Consider the following 23,737-nt stretch of genomic DNA (forward strand, 5'->3'; position numbering starts at 1 on the left):
TATTCCGTGAAAAATACAGTAAATACATAAAAATACCTGGCGATTCACAGGAAAACCAGCAAGCTATTAGCTGCAATGAGCCAACACTGCCTTGGATGTATTAAAGTGGTTGTAAAGGATCAATATTTTTTACTTTTATGTATAGAAGGCATGCGTGCACAAGAGCAGCGGCTCTCTGGGGAACTCTTCCTCCTCACTGGCTGAGACAGCAGCAGGAGCCACTGGCTGCTGCTACTGTCAATCACAGACAGTGAATCAATGCGTGGGGGCAGGGGCCGAGTCAAGCTCCATGTGTGAATGGCCAAGCAGAGCAGCAGCTCGGGAGTGAGCATGCTCCAGTGCCACCATAGCAAGCTGCACTGAAAACAAACAATTTAGCTGGTGAGTATATTAACGAAGACCTCATCTCAGATGGAAAACTAGGAGCCAAGATCTTTAACAGAAGCCCAGAGAGGAAATACAGAAAACGGTATAGTAGTCTAAACCTCAATGTCCCCAGATACAGTGGAAGTCCAGGTACAACAAATTTTACCAAATGTATGTGGACAACCTCCAGCAAACTAGGTCAGTTTACACATAGGTAAGGCCTCATTGACCAATCAAATTTTATTTGTAAGCTAGGAGTTTCAGGCTTTTTCCAATGTAGTGCAATACACTTTTTAGCATTAAAAAAAGAGGAAATTTATCAGCGACTTTTGGGATTCATGGAGGTCCCCATCTCCAAAATCTCCAAGTAAACATCCATTAGGACTGCAGATATTAGGTAAGGCTAGTTTTTCTTCCATAAATTTAGTAATAGAAGACCAAAAGGATCCCCCCCTGGGGCAGGTCCATGTCATATGAAATAAGTCCCCAGTAGCAGTATGACATCTATGACACTCTGGGGAATGCAATCTGCCCATTTGTTATAGCCTTAGAGGAGTGCAATAGATCTTATGTAAGTATTTCATTTGGATGACCTAATCTCTTGCAACATTAACGCTAGTTACCCCAATATTTGGGGTCCTTGTTCTGTTTGAGCATGAGGACAACTTATGCTTTACGCATAAATTCGGGAAGCATGGTGGACTGATAGGCCTCATTATAATCTTTAACAGCTTAGCAAGTGAGCATAACTCTTACACCAGTCTACTGGGTAACCATCAAGACCAGGGTTTTTTTTGGGAGTAAAAGAAGCTAAAGCAGCATCAATTTATTTCATAATAATAGGTAAATTAAGTGTGTCAGTGTAAGGAGGAGGACCTGATCTAAATAGGATAGAAGAGGCTCAGTGGTATACTCAGCCCTGGAAGTATACAACCGAGTATAGAAGTCAGTGAAAACTCAAGTAACATCCTCTGGGGATGTATGAAGTGCCTGTGCGATATCAAACACAAGGTATAGAGGAGGTAGGGATATCCAGTCTCACCAGGTAGGCTAGTATTTTACTGTTTAACCCCAAAAAGTCGCTGCTGTTGGTAAAGCAACTTTTGAGTTTTTTCTACTAGAAACAGATCAGTTAACTAGCAGCCTCCCTCCATAGCTGATAATTACCGGAGGAGGAGTTTGTAATATATTCCAGTCCAGCCATCAAGGCAGCCTGTTCATGGGTGGAGACCTTCCAGGCCCTATCAGATCTGAGTTAATTGTCCCCATAATGTTATCCAAGCAAGTTAGCCTTAAAGGCATCCCAAGCAGTAGCCAATGACGTGTCTGAGGAGTTGGCATTCCAGTAGTCACAAATGTCAATAGCACGCTTGGAAAAAAAAAAAAAAACCTCTTCTTTTAACCACAATGGACTCAATCGCCATAAAACATATCCTGCCGGGACAGCTATGTCAATTTTCAAAAACAATGCGAAATCCCTCTCTACCTTTTGATCATTTCAGAGATCTCTTCAATCTCCTAGACGAGCTGCCTCCAGTGTTAGACATTATATACATTAACTTTATTTGGACTCTTTTATACCCACAATCCTTTATGTTGCTATTGCATCCTAGATTGCAAGCTCCAAGTAGCCCAAATGCAAGAAGCAACCTTCAAACTTTCAAGGGATATAAATTAAAGTCCTAGATTGTAAGCTCCAAGGGGCAGGGCCCTCCTATCCCTCTTGTAGTGATCTGTATTGTTGCTGTATTGTCTCCCGTTATATTGTAAAGAGCTGAGCAAACTGTTGGCGCTATATAAATTCTGTATAATAATAATAATCATATTATTATATTAAACATATGATCCATTGTTACCTAGATTACAATTAGGTGGTTTATCCCCTTATGTGCCACCTATCATTTACTGCAATGTTCCTCCAGGGCATACCAATGGCTCAGAACACCCCTGCTATTGGGCACACTAGAACTCCACACCACAGTTGGCTGTACTCTGCCCAAAGGTGGCACATGACTCTCTGTATTTACCTATACCTAACAGGTAGGAAAAGAAAGGGAAGCAGAGACAGAGGAAGAAAGGGATTATGATCAGAGTATGGAAAAAGGAGATCAAAGATGGAAATAGGTTGAAGGGTGGGTAGGAAGGTTAAAATGAAATGAGGTGGGGAAGCAGATATGTAGATCATAAAGGAAGGAAAGATCCCACACCTGTGAGATTATAAATGTGGCAGATGAAGTCTCCTGGAGATTGCAGCATGCACACCATAACCTCTCTTTCCTGGCCAAGTGGGAGCTGTGCCCATGCCAACTGTGAAGGCTCCCTGGACAACTCCTCTTCTTTCTGAACCCTTGGTACAGAGTTGCTGGCAAATTTATCAGCCTCTGCTAAACCAGCAGCAATAAGATGCTGTGACATAACCACGGGAGATGGTGATGATTCGTCGGTCAAATCCAAAGTAATAGTGCCAGCAGACTCCGAAACCACCACAGCTGTGAACACCTTGTTCATAAGAAGGGTGCCTATTGCATCAATGGTTTTTGAGCTCCACGTTCCTGATGGAGGTTTCACACCTGTACCAGAAAAAAAAAAATCATTATTTTTCCATAGATTTACACAGTTTGCATTATTCCCATCACTTGAGGCAAATGGGAATGAGGCCAAAGTGCTAGCCGCTTGAATCAGTATGACCCACCTTGACAGATAATTGGCACTTACCAGCCAGACAGCACAGGGTAGCATGAAAAGGAGTCTGCAACATATCAACATCGATGGGGCGTAGTCTTGATATATGCAGAGTCTCTGTGTTCCCAAAATCCAAATATCCAACCATCGCTGTGTCTTCTGATATGTGTTTTACAATGCTAGCTCTGTACCAATTGTTGTCTGCTGCAAAAGGTAAAGGACACATATTGTATACAGACAAGACAACTTTCTGCCACAACACTGAAAGCTGGAAATACTCAAATAATGAGCTCTGTATTAATTAATACATCATTAGATGTATTTTGTTAAATGCATTCAGTATAGGTACCCGAGTCTTACCTGATACCACCCTCTTTTAGTCGCTGAACTGCAGAGCTCAGAGAAAGAGAAGCAGCGTAAAGAGAGAATCAGCAGCACCATTTCCCTTCTTAGTTAAATTTGCACATCCTGCATTTGTCCCTTCAGCTTCAAAGCCACAAGTCAGCTAAAGCCAGATATAGATGGTTCAAATCTTGGACAGTTCAGCAGGGACCGGCCAAGATTCAAACTATCTATGGGCTGGCTGAATGAACTCAATTGATCTATTGATCAACTTGGGTACAACCAGCCTGTCAGATTTTACGTGTGACTAATATAGGTAGTTGTAATCACTGTGTTCTCCCAGGGAGGACGGCTTAAATCCCGCTGCTGGGAGAACACAATGACTCCACGAGACGGATTCCCCCATCAACGCTGACTGTGTTGATGGAAGCATCAAAACATTTTCTTATCTGCAACCCTTGGCTGCAGGAAAGAAAACCGCTTCATCTATGCCCGACTTAAGTCTACCTGTTGCTATCTGAATTCCAATACTATCTCCCGTCTCCTGAAATCACCTCACTGCAGAGCTGTGTCTTGTTATGCACACTCAGAGGCTGGGATACAGCATGGGATTTGAATGACAGCAACTCTTTTAAGGTTAACTTTTACCCAACTCTGGGCTCTCAACACAAAGATCTGATAGATAGTGCCTGACCAATGTGAGCGAATTCAGATAAATACAAATAAGGTGCATCTTCATCACTGAAGCTTAGTTTCTTGTAAAGGTAAGGGCCCAGTTCTGGGTCTTAGCTGCTGCCTCTCTGATCATTATAGTTAAATTGCACAGATGAACAATTTCTGAGTGTGTGGTTAGGAGCGCCTAGCACAAACTTCAATCTCACTTTAAAGTCTTAAAATATTTGTTAACAAAATAATATACAGTCAATGGGGTAGATTTACCAAAACTGGTTCATTCAGAATCTGGTGGTATCTGGCATGGTAGCCAATCATCTTCTAACTTCAGCTAGTTCAATCAGGCTTTGGCACTAAAACCTGGAAGCCGATTTGTTTATATGCAGAGCTGCACCAGATTTGACACTCTCCCGTTTTATTTAAAAAAGAAAAAAAAAATTGTCTCAAAGAAAAGCCCCCCAAAGCTGGATCCAACTGGCTATTGGGACAGACTAGATCCAATGCATCCTCAAGTTAGGCACTTTGATTTCATCCTGATTGTATTATAAACCATTGTTTAGGACCTGAAGAAGAGGGAGTCCTTTCCGCAAAAGCATTTGTTGTATGGGATGTTCTTAAATATATATTTTACAAATTTCAAGTCAGACAGAAATTTGCACTAGGCTTTTCAAAATCACATACAAAGACAAAAGTCTCAAAACAGTCCAAGTTAGTAAATAGAAGGAAGATATACAGTAAGTCTGCACAATTACAATGACTAGTCAAAATATTCCAATCTCATATACAAGTTCACAGGTTCTCTTTAATAACAGCAATTGAAAAAAGGATGAATAGCAAAAAAAAACAAAAACAACCCACAGTCATTTACCTGTGAACTGAGCGCAGCAAACATTCCCAGGTTCTGGTAAGGAAAGAGGTGTCACGGCCATTGCGTTGCATCTCTTGTTCATTGCATCTACAAGCTCAGCAAGTTGTTCTAACAGAAAGGGAACAGTTTGTTCGAATATACAATAGACGGGAGGATCTTCAGATATTTAAAAAAATAAAACCTTAAAAAAAGAAACTGAAAATGCTGAGACTTACTTGCGTTCTGAACTCGCTGACAAAAGAACATCTCCGGGTTATGAAAGACTGTGATGAAAGCCTCAAACCGATCTCCTACACTAAAGGAGTCAGGCTTTCCCTGCATGTCTGGAGACTCCAAACCGTTGCAGGGCTGCTTCTCTTCTATGGGTTCCACTGAGGATTTGTCTACCACAGGAACTAAAAGAATATGGTAGTAATACTCATGAGATGGACATATCACAGTAACTGTAACATAGTCTGAACTGAGTTTGAACACTACTACTTTTTTTGTTGTTTTTACAAAACTAGATAAGGAAAAAAGAAAAAAAAAAAAAAAAAGAGTCATGTTTTTAAGCGTCTTACGCTAAAACACTGTTTCCTAAGCTCCATTCACACTTGTCATGAGACGGAGACAAAGTTGCATGAAAAGTCGCAGCCTATGTATTACAATGGAAGCCATTTAAATCTATGCAACTTAAAGCCGTAGCGACTTTAAAAAGTTTCCTGTACTACTTTGCTACAACTTTCATATGATTTGAGTGCCATAAACTGCAATGTAAACGCTCAAAAGTTGTATCTTAAAAGCGGAGTTCCACCTGAGAAAAAAAAATAAAATAAAAGTCAGCAGCTACAAAAACTGTAGCTGCTGACTTTTAAAATACAGACACTTACCTGTCCCTCAGTCCCACGGTGTCCTCACCACTGCTGGCTTCACCGGCCATCTTCTCTCCTTGGCGCCTGCATCTTCAGTGTGGGCACCCTGCTGTGACAGCTTGCAGCATCACAGCCAGGTACCCACTGCGCAAGAAGCGCTGCACTTTGTGAATGGCCCCGTAGTCTTCTTGGACCTGTCACGTGTCCCAGAAGACTATGGGGGGGTAGCACAACTTCCGCTTCCGATTGCCTAGACCAGGGGTGGGCAAATTTTTTGACTTGAGGGCCGCAATGGGTTCATATATTGGACCCGGGGGCCAGACCAAGAGTAGATGAATGATGTGTATGTGTCATCCATAGTAAGTATAGTAATATTCCCCCATAGTAAGCATAGTAATTAATCCCCCATATAGTAATTCATCCCCCATAGTAATTAATCTCCCATATAGTAATTCATCCCCCATAGTAATTCATCCCCCATAGTAATTCATCAACCATATAGTAATTCATCCCCCATAGTAATTCATCAACCATATAGTAATTCATCCCCCATATAGTAATTCATCCCCCATATAGTAATTCATCCCCCATATAGTAATTCATCCCCCATATAGTAATTCATCCCCCATAGTAATTCATCCCCCATATAGTAATTCATCCCCCATATAGTAATTCATCCCCCATATAGTAATTCATCCCCCATAGTAATTCATCCCCCCTATAGTAATTCAATCCCCCATAGAGTAATTCATCCCCCCTATAGTAATTCATCCCCCCTATAGTAATTCATCCCCCATAGTAATTCATCCCCCATATAGTAATTCATCCCCCCTTTAAAAATTCATCCCCCATATAGTAATTCATCCCCCATAGTAATTCATCCCCCATATAGTAATTCATCCCCCATAGTAATTCATCCCCCATAGTAATTCATCCCCCATATAGTAATTCATCCCCCATAGTAATTCATCCCCCATATAGTAATTCATCCCCCATATAGTAATTCATCCCCCATATAGTAATTCATCCCCCATAGTAATTCATCCCCCATAGTAATTCATCCCCCATAGTAATTCATCAACCATATAGTAATTCATCAACCATATAGTAATTCATCCCCCATAGTAATTCATCAACCATATAGTAATTCATCCCCCATATAGTAATTCATCCCCCATATAGTAATTCATCCCCCATAGTAATTCATCCCCCATAGTGATTCATCCCCCATATAGTAATTCATCCCCCATATAGTAATTCATCCCCCATAGTAATTCATCCCCCCTATAGTAATTCAATCCCCCATAGAGTAATTCATCCCCCCTATAGTAATTCATCCCCCCTATAGTAATTCATCCCCCCTATTAATTCATCCCCCATATAGTAATTCATCCCTTTAAAAATTCATCCCCCATATAGTAATTCATCCCCCATATAGTAATTCATCCCCCATATAGTAATTCATCCCCCATATAGTAATTCATCCCCCATATAGTAATTCATCCCCCATATAGTAATTCATCCCCCCTATAGTAATTCATTCCCCATATTAAGTCCCCCCTGTGTCAATTCACTTACCTTTGCTCCGCGCGTTCCTCTCGCCATGTTCCCGCGCCGTTCCGGTGTAGCATGAAAATCTGTCTCCTATGAGGATCTGTCCCCCTCGACGTATCTGCGCATGTGCCAGTTTCAGGTATTAGCAGCCGATTGGCGATCTCCGGCACATGCGCAGATACGTCGAGGGGGACAGATTTTCATGCTACACGACGGACTGTGAGAGGAGCCTAGCGGGAGCCTAGCTCCGCGGGCCGGATTAAAAGGTCCGCCGGGCCGTATACGGCCCGCGGGCCGTAGTTTGCCCATTGCTGGCCTAGACGATCGCAGCGGAAGTGGGAGCGGTGCCAATCTTTAATGGGAAGCGGGGGACAAAGGCTTAAAGCGGAACTTCCCCTTTTGGGTGGAGCTCCGCTTTAATGTTTTCAATGTAATAGTTGTGCAACAGTCAAAGCCTAAGCCAGCAGCCAAAGACGCAACTATCTAAAGTTGCATCAAAGGCGCAATGAAAATCTCACAACATTCACGTGTGAATGGAGCCTTAAGGTTACTTTTTTTGGAGTGCTATTTTTGAGTACAACATTTCTGTTAAGTCTCCTTCCACAACTTCTTTTGCATCAACTATTTTTTTTTTTTATTAAGTTTAATTTGACATACAAACACCTACTTACCAATAAAAACCCACTGATCACCCCCCTCCCCTTTAACCTACGTTAAAACAACAACTGAACAGACCTGACACTGATAGCTTTCAATTTACACAATAAGTAATAAACATTAGATATAGAAACAGAACAGTATGCATAATCTTGCTGGGATACTCACACATCAACCTGGATTCTAGGTGGACACAAGAATGTTAACAATGGGATATACTATAACAGTGAAAGCGTAAATAATGGTAACACATTTGTAATGAACAGAGGGACACGATATCTGGTGTACAAATAAAAACATTTCCATCCAATACCAAATTATCTTTGGGCTCCACCCATGACTTTAAACCAGAGCTGCCATAAACAAAAAAAAAAAAAATACCAGGTTTTCCTTTAATACTTACCTTTAGTCCTCAGCTGGTCTTCCAGGCTTAATGAAGCCCGGTGTCAACTCAACTGCCTGTGAGCCCAGGAGGTCATGGACTCCCACCCCAGAGGAGTGTCATCAGTTCAACCTGGAAACGGGCTTTAATATGTTATTGGGGTAGATGTAATGGAGTAATTGAAACTATTGGAGTAATTGAAATGGCTATTTGATGTTTTATATTAATACACACACCTTGTAGTGCTTAAATCCTTCTTTTTACAACCTACTGTATACACTCACCGGCCACTTTATTAGGTACACCTAATTGCTTGGTAACACAAATTGCTAATCAGCCAATTACAAGGAAGCAACTCAATGCATTTAGGCATCTAGACATGGTAAAGACAACTTACTGAAGTTCAAACCGAGCGTCACAATGAGGAAGAAAGGGGGTTTAGGCGACTTTGGACGTGGCAAGTTTGTTGGTGCCAGACGGGCTGGTTTGAGTATTTAAAAAACTTGCTGATCTACTAGGATTTTCACACACAACCATCTCTAGGGTTTACAGAGAATGGTCCAAAGAGAAATTATCCAGTGAGAGGCAGCTGTGTGGACGAAAATGCCCTGTTGATGTCAGAGGAGAATGGGCAGGCTGGTTCGAGATGATAGAAAGGCAACAATAACTCATGTCAATATGGAAAAAAAATCTCTGAGGAATGTTTCCAACATCTTGTTGAATCGATGCCACGAAAAATTAAGGCAGTTCTGAAGGCAAAAGGGGGTCCAACCTGGTATTACCAAGGTGTACCTAATAAAGTGTCTGGTGAATGTATATTACAGTGTATGTAAACCCTACATGTGAAAGGTGGGTTTTGAATCAATGCGGTGGATTTACTAAAGGCAAATAGACTGTGCACTTTGCAAGTGCAGTTGCACTATTTTTCCCCCAGAAGTAAATGTGGTAAAGATTCACTATATAAAGAATACCACATCATGTGCAAGGAAAACAAAACAAACAAAAACAAAAACAAAAAAAACAGCATTTTCCTTGCACATAAATGGATGATGGAAATCAGCCACAGCTTTACCACATACTAAGCCATAACAAAAAACGAGCGCAACTGCCCTTCCACAGTGCACATTCTATATGTCTTTAGTAAATCCACCCCACTTAGTCCCATCTTAATCCCCTAAACAATGTCTGCAATCTCTAAATGAAAAAGAAAAACAAATGTGCATGGTGATCGCCCTCTAGTGGATTATGCCAGTATCTATAACTTTCTCCAATTATGAATGTTTATATGTCATGCGATAGAAAATACTCAGATTTCTCACATTACAGAAATGCTTTTTGTATAAATACTTCTGTTTAAACAGCAACAGAAGAGGGCCATCTATCTGGAAAACTGGTAGTCACAGAATCATCTTACCTGCTTCTGCAGAGTTCACTTCTGAACTGTTTGATGGAAATGTATATCCCTTCTCCTCCATTAGTTTATGTAAAAGCTTTCCTGGTTCAAAAAACAAAGACTGAAAATTTATTCAGAGAAAACTCCAAATAAAACCTGAAAAGTTAATGTGCCAGGATTATAGTTACTTTGGCGACCGTACCGGAATGGATCCCAAACTTTACAAGTCAGCATAAATAAATGATTCAGAAAAACCCTACCCGTTATTCAAAAAGTGTTCAAAACCCTAGGTTGGCATTAAACGGACATACAGTGATGACTCGGTTCACAAACTTAATTCGCCCCTACGAAGGTGGTCGCAAACCGAATTTGGCCGCTAACCAAACCAAATTTTCCCATAAGATTCAATGTAAATAAAATTAATCCGTTCTTAACTTTTTTTGTTTTTGAACCACAAAACTATGAAACAAAGTACAGTACAGTATGAACAGAGAGAACACTAACTTTGCTTGAGACAACTTCTGACGTGGAGGACAGGAAGGTGGGTGGGAGGCGGTTATTGTTTGGTGGGAGAGTCCTCCTCCATAAGGAGATTGGGGAGATCTCCTTCAAAGGTTTCCTCTCTTCTGGCTCTTAGCTGCACGCTCGGTTTTGGTGAAAAATCTGTCTAAAGTCACTTGTCTTTTCCTGCACTGCATAACCCTCCGGAAATGAAACACCACATTGTCGTTCATCAGATTCAACACTTGTTACAGTTATGTTGGGGTAGTGCTTCTCAAAAAAATCATGGCACTCATTCCATTTTTCCATAATGGATTTTATGGCATCACTGCTAACCTCCCCCGTCTTCCTCTTCCTCAGTGGAATGCTCCTCAATAAGTGCCTTCTGCTGCTCACTGTGGAGTTCAGAACGTTCTTCTGTGGTCAGCTCATGTTCCTCAACAAGCTCCTCTATGTCTGTACCATCGACGTCCAGACACATACTCTTGCCCATGGACACAATATCCTCCACTACCTCTGCACCAGACCCTTCAAAGTCACGTTCAGTGACACATTCTGGCCAGTTTCCTCCAGGCTGAGTTTAAGGTCTGGTAAGTGACATCTTCCCAGGCTTTGTCAATAAGGTTGATGCAGTGGAGAACATTGAAATGTTTCTTTCAGAATTCTTTCAGACTCAAGGACGTCTTTTCCCTGACATTAAAACACCTAGTGAAGAGCGCCTTTGAGTACAGCTTCTTGAAGTTGAAGATCACTTGCTAGTCCATGGGCTGCAGGAGAGGTGTTGTGTGTGTGTGGGGGGGAGGAACTTGACCTTTATGAAGTCATACTCAGAGTCCATATCATCCACCAAGGATGGAGGGTGTGCCGGGGCATGGTCTATCAGAAGAAGGCACCTTTCAGGCAGTTGGTTGTCAAAAAGATATTTTCTTACAGTGGATGCAAACACCACGTGCAGCCATTCCATGAACAATTGCCTTGTGACCCAAGCGTTCACATTGGCCCTCCACATGACAGGCAGTCTGGCCATGTTCACATTCTGTTCCCTGAATGCACGAGGGGTCTGGGAATAATACAACAGTAATGGCTTAATCTTCAGATCGGCGCTTGCGTTCACACACAGCAAAAGGGTCAATCTGTCCTTCATGGGCTTGTGCCCCGGCAGTGCCTTTACCTCCTGTGTGATATAGGTTCTGTTGGCATCTTTTTCCAGAAGAGCCCGGTTTCATCACATTTTAACACTTGTTGAGCGACGTATCCTTCTGCCTTCATGATTCTTTCTTGTTGGCTTCTGTAGCGGCCTGGTCAGAACTGGAAGCCTCAACGTGTCTTGTCACTCTGTGGATGCCACTTCTCTTGTGTAATTTTTCAAACCGTTTCAAATTGTTTTTTTTGCGCAGTAAATCACTGTGCAGTTTCCTGGCTTTTTCACAGATCATAGCTTCACTAACGGTATCACCTGTCAGCTGTTTCTCATTCAGCCACACTAACAAAAGTTTTTCCACCTCTTCCAGCACTTGCATCCTCTGCTTGGTTAACATCATTACGCCTTTTGCCACATCAGCTCCTCTGATGGCATCTTTCTTCTTCAAAATAGTCAAGATTGTCGACTTTGCCATCTTGTACCCTGAGGCCAGACCAGTCACACGAATACCATGGTCATGATTTTCTACAATTTCCTTCTGCTAATTAATGGTTATTTTCTTGACAACCTTATTCCTACCATTTTTGCTCTGAACTTTCTTTTTACCACCATGTGCAGAACATATTTCCAGACAAAAACTGTACGGCCAAGCTAATGGATTTTTGAGGCACAGTAAGAGACCACATTATCATATAACATTATCACATGAAATAGTCAAAGGAAAAGTGTGAAACAAACTATTATTATACAGGATTTATATAGCGCCAACAGCTTGCTCTGCGCTTTACAATATAAAGGGAGACAATAAGGAAACAATACAGTTCAATAGAAGAGGGTTAGGAAGGCCCTGATCCTTGGAGCTTACAATCTAAGACACATATAGTGGGTTATTAAATTTATGGGTTAATTGTACATTTCCTGAGTGTCTTACCTCCTTTTATAGCTATATAGGGGGATACCTTTTATATATACTACTGTAGACGCTGGGCTCCTGTTTGTTTATGACCTTGGCTCTGTCATCCAAAAGTCTATACACTGAAGCTTTTATTGCTCTTCCATTAGACTTATTTTCCAGTGTCAGCCACACTAGTTAGTTTGAGGTCTTTTTTGATATATAATTTATGACTCCTATTTGGGTACAGCCCATTTCACATATGTTTGTTTCTTTAGGCTTGTCAACGTCTTTTGTGCTCCTTCTCTCAAATTGCCTTCAGCCTTCACAAATTGAATCTTTATTGTTCTTGCCATGTGTGGGCACAACTTATGACTATTGTGAGTATGAGCCCAGTTATTTGGTTTAAGCATTTGTCGTTAATCAGTATATTTAGGTTTATAAATTTTTTTGCTGGTGGCATTATGTATCTTTTTTCATAGAATCCGGTTATGTACTATCTTATATATTCACTCGGGTCTCCTATGTCCGCCCCCTAGACTATATACCATTGGCTGCACTGACAGGCATTCTTCTCTCCACTGCTTCCCTCTGAGGGACAGGCCATCCATCTTGGAACCTGGCTTCTTAAAGCCACAGGCTGGTTATCTATTTTTACCATATGAATTATTAAAGGCACATCTCCATATAAGCTGTATTACTTTTATCACAAAACTACACAGTGCCTGGCTCCTGTTCATGCACTCCTATGTACACCCATTGATTGTCTGTCTTTTGTTCATTATATGTCCTTTTTATTTTATTGTACATAATTGATTGTGTGTATATACATTGTTTCTTTTATATTTCATATGCAGCAGTACTGCTTTACCTTATCGCGGTCCTGAAGAAGCCAGATGTAAAGGCGAAACGCGTTGACCGTTTTTCTAATTTACAACTTTATTCTTGGTATCAACAATTATGCTATAGGTGATGTGTCATATGTCAAGGGACAGGCGATGTACTAATTTTTTAAAACACCTTGATGTGTTTGGGGGTTATGTATGTATTGTTTGTTTCACACATATTTCCTGTGACTATTTCATGTGAATAAATTGTGATCATTTTACATGATAGTGTGGTCTCTTACTGTGCCTAAAAAAATCCATTAGCTTGGCCGTACAGTTTTTGTCCTGGAATATTTTCTTCACATTTTTTAGGATGTGGCACAATGAAGCTCTATGTTATTTTCTTTTTACCACCATGCTTGCTCTGCACATTCTTCTCACCTTTATTACCGCTCTGCACTTTTTTACCACCATGCTTGCTTTGCACATTTTGGTCACCTTCATTACCGCTCTGCATGTTCTTTTGACCTTCATTACTGCTCTGCAAGTTCTGGTCACCTTCATTATCTTTGCACTCTCTTTTCAACAACATGCTTGCTCTGCACATTCTTGTCACCTTCATTACCGCTCTGCACATTCTGGTCACCTTCATTACCACTCCGCACTTTCTTCTTACCACCATGCTTGCTCTGAATTTTCTTTGGTGCCATACTGGATGTCCAGTACAGTATGTGCTAAAAAGCACACAAAAGAGCTTTACAGCAAGTGTGCACAGGGATGTACAGTACAGTACTGTACAGTGTGTGCTAAAAATCACACCAAAAAGCTTCTCAGTACTGTAAGTGTCTTCACAGTACACTTTCCGTGTGTCTGTGACCGCGTTCTTGCCTACAGCAAGTAATGACCACGTGTCACAGCAGGGAAGATGGCCATAGCTTGTGTTCCTCAACCGAAGTGGAGTTCACGAACCGAAGCTAATTTTTACGAACTTTTCTGTTCGCGAACAGAAGCGTTTGTGAACAGAAGCGTTTGCGAACAGAAGCGTTTGCGAACAGAAGCGTTTGCGAACAGAAGCGTTTGCGAACAGAAGCGTTTGCGAACAGAAGCGTTTGCGAACAGAAGCGTTTGTGAATCGATGTATCACTGTATTACAAATAGGAATGGTTTTTTGAATTTTTTTAATGAACCTGTAGGATATTGTGTGGTTTTAAAGCTGTAGTATGAAAATGTGATAATTTGCACCATACCTAGTCAAAACTAGGATCACACCTGTTGCAGTGGAGAGGGGGAGGAGACAGATAAGCGGTGCTTCCACTTTTGGGTGGAATTCCACTTTAAATGCTTTTCTGGGACTGCCCCTCTAGTTTTCTGTGTCTTTTCCTGTACTCCGAGATATGGAGTTTTCAAGTACGTCAAAATTTCTCTGAGTTCGATCAAACATTACAGGACACAAGAATTTAAAGACTATGGGGTCTCCTCAAACAATAAATTTAAGGGTGGGCAACAAAATAACCAAAACAGCAGCAATGGGCCCACCGAAAATGGGTCAACGGACTCAAAGAGCTGAAAGCAAAAGCACCTTGAAAACCGAAGCATGTATCGGCAGAGGCTCAAACACCCACAGGACAAAAAACTTTTTGAAAAATGTGAAGGAAGTGACCCTGCAACATGTGAGAAAAACAGATGCTAGATGCTGTAAAAAGTCCAACATCTCTGGGAAAATTACCTCATGTAGAGAAGAAACTCATTCCCTGAGGGCAGAAGCCCTAGAAAAAAGAAAAAATAACCACTCAGCTGGGAGGAAGAGGAGGGAGAAATTCCATAAAAGGACCTCCCTGTAAGGAAAAGGGGTCAGTTCCCAAAAGAAGATGTGGCAGTGGCAATAGATGACAGTCCTGACCTCACTCATAAGATGAATTGTGTGACATGTCTTCAAGGCAGGACACAGGGTGGGAGAACGACATCCCACATAGGGCAATAAGAAGAGTACAACGGAAACAAAAAGAACTGGCTTCCAGAATACTTAGTACCCATGTAGCTTAAGAAGGATCCCTCAAGACAAAAATAGGGAAACCAAGCCAGAACTATGGCTGCCAGGAACAATAGAGAGCATAAGGCTCTGTTTTTACCCTTTTAAGGGAGTAACCCCCTTGAACACAAGGAGAGGGCTCTGCATGGGTAATAGTACATGATGAAGGCCCCAAAAGGACACGGAAGGACTGCAGTGAGTGACAGAGGAGCAATTTCTTGCAAAAGAGATTGCACAGTGAGTGCAAGAGCCAAAGTGTTAGGAAGAGGATATACAAGGCTAAACAAAGTCCTGCATGGTACCAAGGTCTAGGTGCCTGGTGATTCCCAGCAGAAAGTTGCAGGATGAGGAACAGGAACAAGTTCTGGGATGGGGTTTCCTATTGTAACACTAAGTTCACAATATAGTTTGCAGAGTATAGGGGATGCAATCTGCATGCCCCAAGGAGAGAAGGGTGTCCAACCTAGAAGTTGGAATGTGCCAAAGACAACCTTTGGATATGACACTGAGCAAGTGCACTCAACTGCTTTGGTCGACCATGGCGAGGCCTGTTCTGAGTGGAGCCTGTCCTGTTAAACCGCTGTATGGTCTTGGCCACTGTGCTGCAGGTCAGTTTCAGGATCTTGGCAATCTTCCTATAGCCTAGGCCAGGGGTTAAAATTTCGAGTCCAGACCTACTAGCCGATCACAAAACTTACTCTCCACCAGTCGCCCCACCCAACCTTGCCCAGGTCCGCCCCAACCCCACCCCTGCCCGCCCCAAACCCTGCCCCCAACCACGCCCCCTTAAAGCTTATGAAATTACATTTTTCTTTAGAATAAAGAGTCCAAAATATAAAACTGTACACAGTAATGTATATCCCAGCTCCCCTGTACTCCATTATAGTGATATGACATGTTGTATACAGTACTTACTCCTAGTCCCTCTGAGTCCCCCGTGGCGGTGGAAAGGGTGTCTCCTCAGCGGTGGTGCCGCAGAAGCCAGAAACCGGAAGTTGTAAACCGGAACTCGGCTTCACAGAGGCTTGGAGCGCAGGTGCAGTCGCTCCATGCTTCATCTGTGCTCGCTGCTCGCCACAGAGGAATTTCTCCTCGCAAGCGGCTTTTTCAAGCCCTGGCCTAGGCCATCTTTATGTAGAGCAACAATTTTTTTTTCAGATCCTCAGAGTTCTTTGCCATGAGGTGCCATGTTGAACTTCAAGTGACCAGTATAAGAGTATGAGAGCGATAACACCAAATTTAACACACCTGCTCCCCATTCACACCTGAGACCTTGTATCACTAACGAGTCACATGACATCAGGGAGGGAAAATGGCTAATTGGGCCCAATTTGGACATTTTCACTTAGGGGTGTACTCACTTTTGTTGCCAGCGGTTTAGACATGAATGCCTGTGTGTTGAGTTATTTTGAGGGAACAGCAAATTTACATGTTATACAAGCTGTACACTCACTACTTTACATTATAGCAGTGTCATTTCTTCAGTGTTGTCACATGAAAAGATAGAATCAAATATTTACAAAAATGTGAGGAGTGTACTCACTTCCGTGAGGTACTGTATGGTCTAAGATTCAATTCCTGTGTTCTGTACGAATGAGATAAAACTACACTATTGTTACTCATGGTGTGCAGTGGTGTTTCTTGGCCTGTCTGTCAGAGCATGATGCATGGTGGGCAGGACAGACTAGGAAGCAGTCTTCTGGCCTATCAGTTAGGTTACTTAGGCATGATCGGTGGAAGTTACATGATCGGTGGACAAGGGATGGAGTGGGCACAGCAACTTACATACAGAATGTAAGCTACACTGAACCCTGGAAATACTGCATTCTATTAGAGATTAGTTGATCCTTTGATTGCAAAAGGAAGACCATATTTGTTAAAGAATAAGTTCACCTTTTAGTAAAAACATAATAAATGCACATATTTTTTGCAAGTAAAAAAATGTGTATTTATTACTTTTCTCGCAAGAGTCTGTAACGCATTATACCAGCGATCAGCAGATTGCCGATGCTGTGCAGGTCTCCTGCAGATCTGTCTGTATATCTGCTTGCCTGTACGTGACTGTGCGAGCATGCAGATATACTGACAGGAAGAATGAATGAAGTACCACGGCACTTTACAGCTCCATGGTAGTTTATTGAGGACTACAAGCCAACAACAGCTAAGGCTGTCCGGACTTGTAGTCTCTCATTCACAGAAGAATATGAATGAGTGACGCAGGCGGAGCCCTGCACAGCCATGTTTTCTTTTAAATTTGACAGCTAACGAGGGGGGAGAAGATCCCCCGCTAGATGTCAAAGTGGGGAGCGGGGGGATTGTAACATGTTACACCCTGAATATAGGTGTAAAATATATAACATGTTACGAAATGTGAATTTAACCTTTAAAAGGTAGGAACAGACTTTAAAAAAGTTGTACAGAGAACTACAACTAAATAAAAACCTTTTTTTAATTTTAGACAGAATGGAGAGGAATTAGAAAACCTGTCAGTTTTTTATTGATGTTCGTTCCCATTAGGGAGATTCACCCTCTCTATGTGTCATGTTTACTATGATCATTAGGAAGAAAAATCCCAGAATTCAGCATTGTACCCAGAATAATAATAATGGGGAAATCTAGTCCTGGGGACCCTTGTGACAACCATATAAATATAAAGTATAGCGCTGCACTTTATATTTATGTGTATTCACTCATTTTTGGTAAGAGGTTTGTGTCAGCAGCTTGTATAATAGGGCCCCATTCCTAGCGCAGGAAGTTCTTCCTTTCATTACCTTGTGACAACCAGGTATCACAGAACGTCAGAGGGGTTTATTTTCACTTCCTGTGGTGGCTACGGGCCAGGGAGTGAAGGGAAATGTCCCCAGTAGGGTACAGATGGCAAAAAATAAAAAACTTGACAGGGGTTATAGCCCTCCAAAATTCCAATAACTAAAATGAAAAATTAAGTTCTGCCTTTAGTTCTACTTTAGGCTTTTAACACAAGTACAAGCTCTATGCATTCACCCACAGTTATTTGCAGCGCTGTAAAAGACAAGGAGAAGCTCACACCTGATTTTGGTAGCGAAACTTCAACTGAATATCGTGGCAGTTCCTCCTGAATCACATGGACAATGCGGAATAAAATCTGCTTTCCCGTAAGTAGTCTCTTCACTTCTACAAGACATTCAGGAGACCAACCGCATGGTGGCACAGTAGCGTGGGCAACACGGAAGTTTATGGCCTGCAGAAGAATCAAGGCACTGAGCACTGTGTAAAGCAGAAATATAACCACTCTTCCTGCCCTCGATAACATATATTCATTATACATTGGTCAAACATTTTATCAATGCAAACTTTTGGTTTAAATAAACTTTATACACAATATAATGAATGAGCGATTACATATTTACAAACATTTCTGAGACAGAGAGCGCTTTCTTTTGGTGGTATTTATTGACCACTGGAGAAATTATTTTTTAGCTATATGAAAGGAAAAAGACCAAAAGAAAAAAAAATATGGCTTCCCTAACTTTCACTTATAAAACATATTAAATATTTGGTCAATAAATTTAGACTAAAATGTATTCTGCTACATTTAATTTGTTACAAAAAAGATTGGCGTATATTATTTAGTCTGTGGTAAAGTTATGAATTCTAAACGATGGTATTATATATCTGAAATGTATGAACCATGATGTTATGACTGCCTACAGGGGGATTTGGGGATATCACATGTGTGAGAAATGTTTCACTTCCCAGCCTCAGAGGGGCCAAAATGCAAGAAGCAACCTTCAAACTTTCAAAGGATATAAATTAAAGTCCTAGATTGTAAGCTCCAAGGATCAGGCCCTCCTATCCTTCTTGTATTGAACTGTATTGAAGCTGTATTGTCTCCCGTTATATTGTAAAGCGCTGAGCAAACTGTTGGCGCTATATTATTATTATTATACAGTATTTATATAGCGCCAAAGGGTATTCTCAGCGCTGTACAGTAGCAGGGGGAACAGAACATGAGACAAGACAGTAACAATACAATACACGAGGGGTTCGAGGGCCCTGCTCTTTCGAGCTTACAATCTAGGAGGGATCCTGTATAATAATAATAAAGTGTTACTAAACCCACAACAGTAATATCAGTCTGTATATGCAGTAAAGCATGCTTGTTATACTCACTGTGGAACCTAAGGGGTTAATCCTCTGCATTGGATAAATCCTTTTTCATCCTTTCTTCTCTGAACCTCCCCCTCTTCCAGTGCCATTCTCTCATCTCCTGATAAGACGTGTGTGGAGACACTGTGCACATGCTCAGTTTGGTTTGTATTGCTAGAGTTTTTTTTGTCTTGGGAGAGTGCATGTGACCATCATCTTTAATGACTGGCATAGTACCACTGGATTGGCGTAAGGCCAATGTGATGCCTATATTTAAAAAGGGGTCAAAATATTTACCAAGTAATTATAGACCTGTTAGCTTAATTTCTATAGTTGATAAGATATTGGAGAGGTTAATAAAAGACCACATAGATGAGTTATTGCTGGAAAAAAAAATTTTTTAAGCAACAGACAGCATGGATTCATGAAAGATAGAAGTTGTCAAACAAATCTGATGTATTTTTATGAGGAGGTGAGCAAAGCCTTGGACAGAGGGGTGGCTGTGGACGTGGTATACTTGGACAGAGGGGTGGCTGTGGACGTGGTATACTTGGACAGAGGGGTGACTGTGGACGTGGTATACTTGGACAGAGGGGTGGCTGTGGACGTGGTATCCTTGGACAGAGGGGTGGCTGTGGACGTGGTATACTAAGACAGAGGGGTGGCGGTGGACGTGGTATACTAAGACAGAGGGGTGGCGGTGGACGTGGTATACTAAGACAGAGGGGTGGCGGTGGACGTGGTATACTAAGACAGAGGGGTGGCGGTGGACGTGGTATACTAAGACAGAGGGGTGGCGGTGGACGTGGTATACTAAGACAGAGGGGTGGCGGTGGACGTGGTATACTAAGACAGAGGGGTGGCGGAGGACGTGGTATACTAAGACAGAGGGGTGGCAGTGGACGTGGTATACTAAGACAGAGGGGTGGCGGTGGACGTGGTATACTAAGACAGAGGGGTGGCGGTGGACGTGGTATACTTGGACAGAGGGTTGGCTGTGGACGTGGTATACTTCGACAGAGGGGTGGTGGTGGACGTGGTATACTTGAACAGAGGGGTGGTGGTGGACGTGGTATACTTGGACAGAGGGGTGGCTGTGGACATGGTATACCTGGACAGAAGGGTGGTGGTGGATGTGGTATACTTGGATTTTGCAAATGACACAGTTCCCCACACATGGCTAATGTGTAAGGTAAAGTCTACAGGCTTGGAAAAATCAGTATGTAAATGGTTAGAAAACTGGCTAAAAAATCGTATTCAGAGAGTAGTGGTTAATGATTCATTCTCTGAATGGTCTAGATTTGTTAGTGGTGTACCCCAAGGTTCAGTGTTGGGTCCCTTACTTTTTAATATATTTACAGATGAAATTCGAAAAATTTGAATATCATGCAAAAGTTTATTTATTTCAGTAATGCAACTTAAAAGATGAAACTAATATATGAGACAGACTCATTACATGCAAAGCAAGATAGTTCAAGCCGTGATTTGTCATAATTGTGATGATTGTGATGATGTGAAACCCCAAATCCACAATCTCAGAAAATGAGAATATTGTGAAAAGGTGCAATATTCTCGGCTCAAAGTGTCCCACTCTAATCAGCTAATTAAGCCATAACACCTGCAAATGGTTCCTGAGCCTTTAAATGGTCTCTCAGTCTGGTTCAGTAGGAATCACAATCATGGGAAACACTGCTGACCTGACAGTTGTGCAAAAAACCATCATTGACACCCTCCATAAGGAGGGAAAGCCTCAAAAGGTAATTGCAAAAGAAGTTGGATGTTCCCAAAGTGCTGTATCAAAGCACATTAATAGAAAGTTATGTGGAAGGGAAAAGTGTGGAAGAAAAAGGTGCACAAGCAGCAGGGATGACCGCAGCCTGGAGAGGATTGTCAGGAAAAGGCCATTCAAAAGTGTTGGGAACTTTCACAAGGAGTGGACTGAGGCTGGAGTCAGTGCATCAAGAGCCACCACACACAGACGGATCCTGGACATGGGCTTCAAATGTCGTATTCCTCTTGTCAAGCTGCTCCTGAACAACAAACAACGTCAGAAGCGTCTTACCTGGGCTAAAGAAAAACAGACCTGGTCTGTTGCTCAGTGGTCCAAAGTCCTCTTTTCTGATGAGAGCAACTTTTGCATCTCATTTGGAAACCAAGGACCCCGAGTATGGAGGAAGAATGGAGAGGCACAAGGACCCCGAGTATGGAGGAAGAATGGAGAGGCACACCTGCAAGATGCTTGAAGTCCAGTGTGAAGTTTCCACAGTCTGTGTTGATTTGGGGAACCATGTCATCTGCTGGTGTTGGTCCACTGTGCTTCATTAAGTCCAGGGTCAACGCAGCCGCCTACCAGGAGATTTTGGAGCACTTCATGCTTCCTTCCGCAGACGAGCTTTATGGGGATGCTGACTTCATTTTCCAGCAGGACTTGGCACCTGCCCACACTGCCAAAAGCACCAAAACCTGGTTCAGTGACCGTGGGACTACTGTGCTTGATTGGCTAGCAAACTCGCCTGACCTGAACCCCATAGGAAATCTATGGGGCATTGCCAAGAGAAAGATGAGAGACATGAGACCGAACAATGCAGAAGAGCTGAAGGCCGCTATTGAAGCATCCTGGTCTTCCATAACACCTCAGCAGTACCACAGGCTGATAGCTTCCATGCCACGCCGCATTGAGACACCAATTGCTGCAAAAGAGGCCCAAACCAAGTACTGAGTACATATGTATGCTTATACTTTTCAGAGGTCCGATACTGTTCTATGTACAATCCTTGTTTATTGATTGCATGTAATATTCTAATTTTCTGAGATTGTGGATTTGGGGTTTTCATGAGCTGTAAGCCATAATCATCACAAGTATGACAAATCACGGCTTGAACTATCTTGCTTTGCATGTAATGAGTCCATCTCATATATTAGTTTCACCTTTTAAGTTGCATTACTGAAATAAATGAACTTTTGCACGATATTCTAATTTTTCGAGTTTCACCTGTATAAACGATATAGGGTCTGGGATTATAAATCCCATTTCGGTCTTTGCAGATGACACCAAGCTGTGCCGTGGAATAACGTCCTTACAGGATGTCTCCAACTTACAAGCCGACCTCAATGCTCTGTTTAATTGGGCAACTATGTGGCAAATGAGGTTTAATGTTGATAAATGTAAGGTTCTGCACTTGGGGGCTAGGAATATGCATGCATCATACTTACTAGGGGGGTACAACTGGGGGAATCAATGGTGGAGAAGGATCTGGGGGTTCTGGTAGATCACAAGCTTAAGAATGGCATGCAATGCCAAGCTGCGGTTTCTAAAGCGAGCAAAATCATCTCTTGTATTAAAAGAGGTATAGACTGCAGAGAGAGAGATATCCTATTACCCCGGTACAAATCATTAGTAAGACCTCATCTGGAATAAGCAATTCAGTTTTGGGCACCAATTCACAAAAAGAACATTGGAGAACTGGAGAAAGTACAGAGAAGGGCAATTAAACTGATATGAGGCATGGAGGAGCTCAGCTGTGAGAAAAGATTAGAGGAACTGAATGTACTCTCTCTTGAAAAGAGGAGATTAAGGGGGGATATGATCTCCATGTATAATACATAAGAGAGATATGATCGCCAAAGGACACAGCAATCACAGAGCGAGCCCGATGTATGCCCCAGGGGTGATGTTCTGGGAGGATGTCAATGGGCACCCTCCCAGAACTGGGCAATCGTGCTGTAGCCATCTTCTGATTTCCTTACTATATGATGTCATATGACGTCCTCCCATTCTCGCCGCGCATGCAAAGAGCCAAAGATGTCGGCTCGGTCATGTGATCAGCTGTGTCCAAACACAGCTGATCACATGTAAACAGGTAAATGCCGGGTTATCGGCATTTCTCTCCTCTTGAGCTGTCACGCTGACAGCTCGAGAGGAGAGCTGGTAATCAGCATTCTGAGGAGGGGACATGTACACTGACCATCAGTGCCACCTATCAGTGCTGCCAATCAGCGCCGCCTATCAATGCCAGTCAGTGCCGCTTATCAGTGACAGTCAGTGCCGCTTATCAGTGACAGTCAGTGCCGCTTATCAGTGACAGTCAGTGCCGCCTAACAATGCCACCTAACAGTGCCAGTCAGTGCCATCTAACAGTGCCACCTATCAGTGCCATATATCAGTGATGCCTTTCAGTGCCAATCAGTGATGCCTGTCAATGTCCATCAGTGCCACCTATCAGTGCCCATCAGTGCAGCCTATCAGTGCCCATCACTACAGCCTCATTAGCGCACATCAGTGAAGGAGAAAAATCACTTATTTACAAAATTTTATAACAAAAACTAAGAAAAAATGTTTTGGTTTTTTTTCAAAATTTTCAGTGGTTTTTGGTTTAAGAAAAAATAAAAAACCCCAGAGGTGATTAAATACCACCAAAATAAAGCTCTATCTGTCACAAAAAAATGATAAAA

At 42.1% G+C, this 23,737-nt stretch overlaps 1 protein-coding gene across 1 annotated transcript in view; it reads right to left on the reverse strand.

Annotated features, from left to right (window-relative positions):
- TDRD1 (tudor domain containing 1) overlaps positions 1 to 23,737 on the reverse strand; it is a 106,586-nt gene that overhangs the window by 37,682 nt on the left and 45,167 nt on the right. The window contains exons 10-18 of the mRNA XM_089653094.1: positions 18,206 to 18,377; positions 11,725 to 11,892; positions 10,605 to 10,784; positions 9,789 to 9,869; positions 8,096 to 8,175; positions 5,146 to 5,491; positions 4,931 to 5,038; positions 3,082 to 3,252; positions 2,574 to 2,936 (exon numbers count right to left, since the gene is read on the reverse strand). Of these exons, the coding sequence (XP_089509220.1) occupies positions 2,574 to 2,936; positions 3,082 to 3,252; positions 4,931 to 5,038; positions 5,146 to 5,491; positions 8,096 to 8,175; positions 9,789 to 9,869; positions 10,605 to 10,784; positions 11,725 to 11,892; positions 18,206 to 18,377 (1,669 nt within the window). The remainder of the gene's footprint in view (positions 1 to 2,573; positions 2,937 to 3,081; positions 3,253 to 4,930; positions 5,039 to 5,145; positions 5,492 to 8,095; positions 8,176 to 9,788; positions 9,870 to 10,604; positions 10,785 to 11,724; positions 11,893 to 18,205; positions 18,378 to 23,737) is intronic.

The sequence above is a fragment of the Staurois parvus genome, unplaced genomic scaffold, assembly GCF_062004578.1.
Source record: "Staurois parvus isolate SC_StPar_1 unplaced genomic scaffold, SC_StPar_1.0 ptg000697l, whole genome shotgun sequence".
Classification (NCBI taxonomy): Eukaryota; Metazoa; Chordata; class Amphibia; order Anura; family Ranidae; genus Staurois; species Staurois parvus.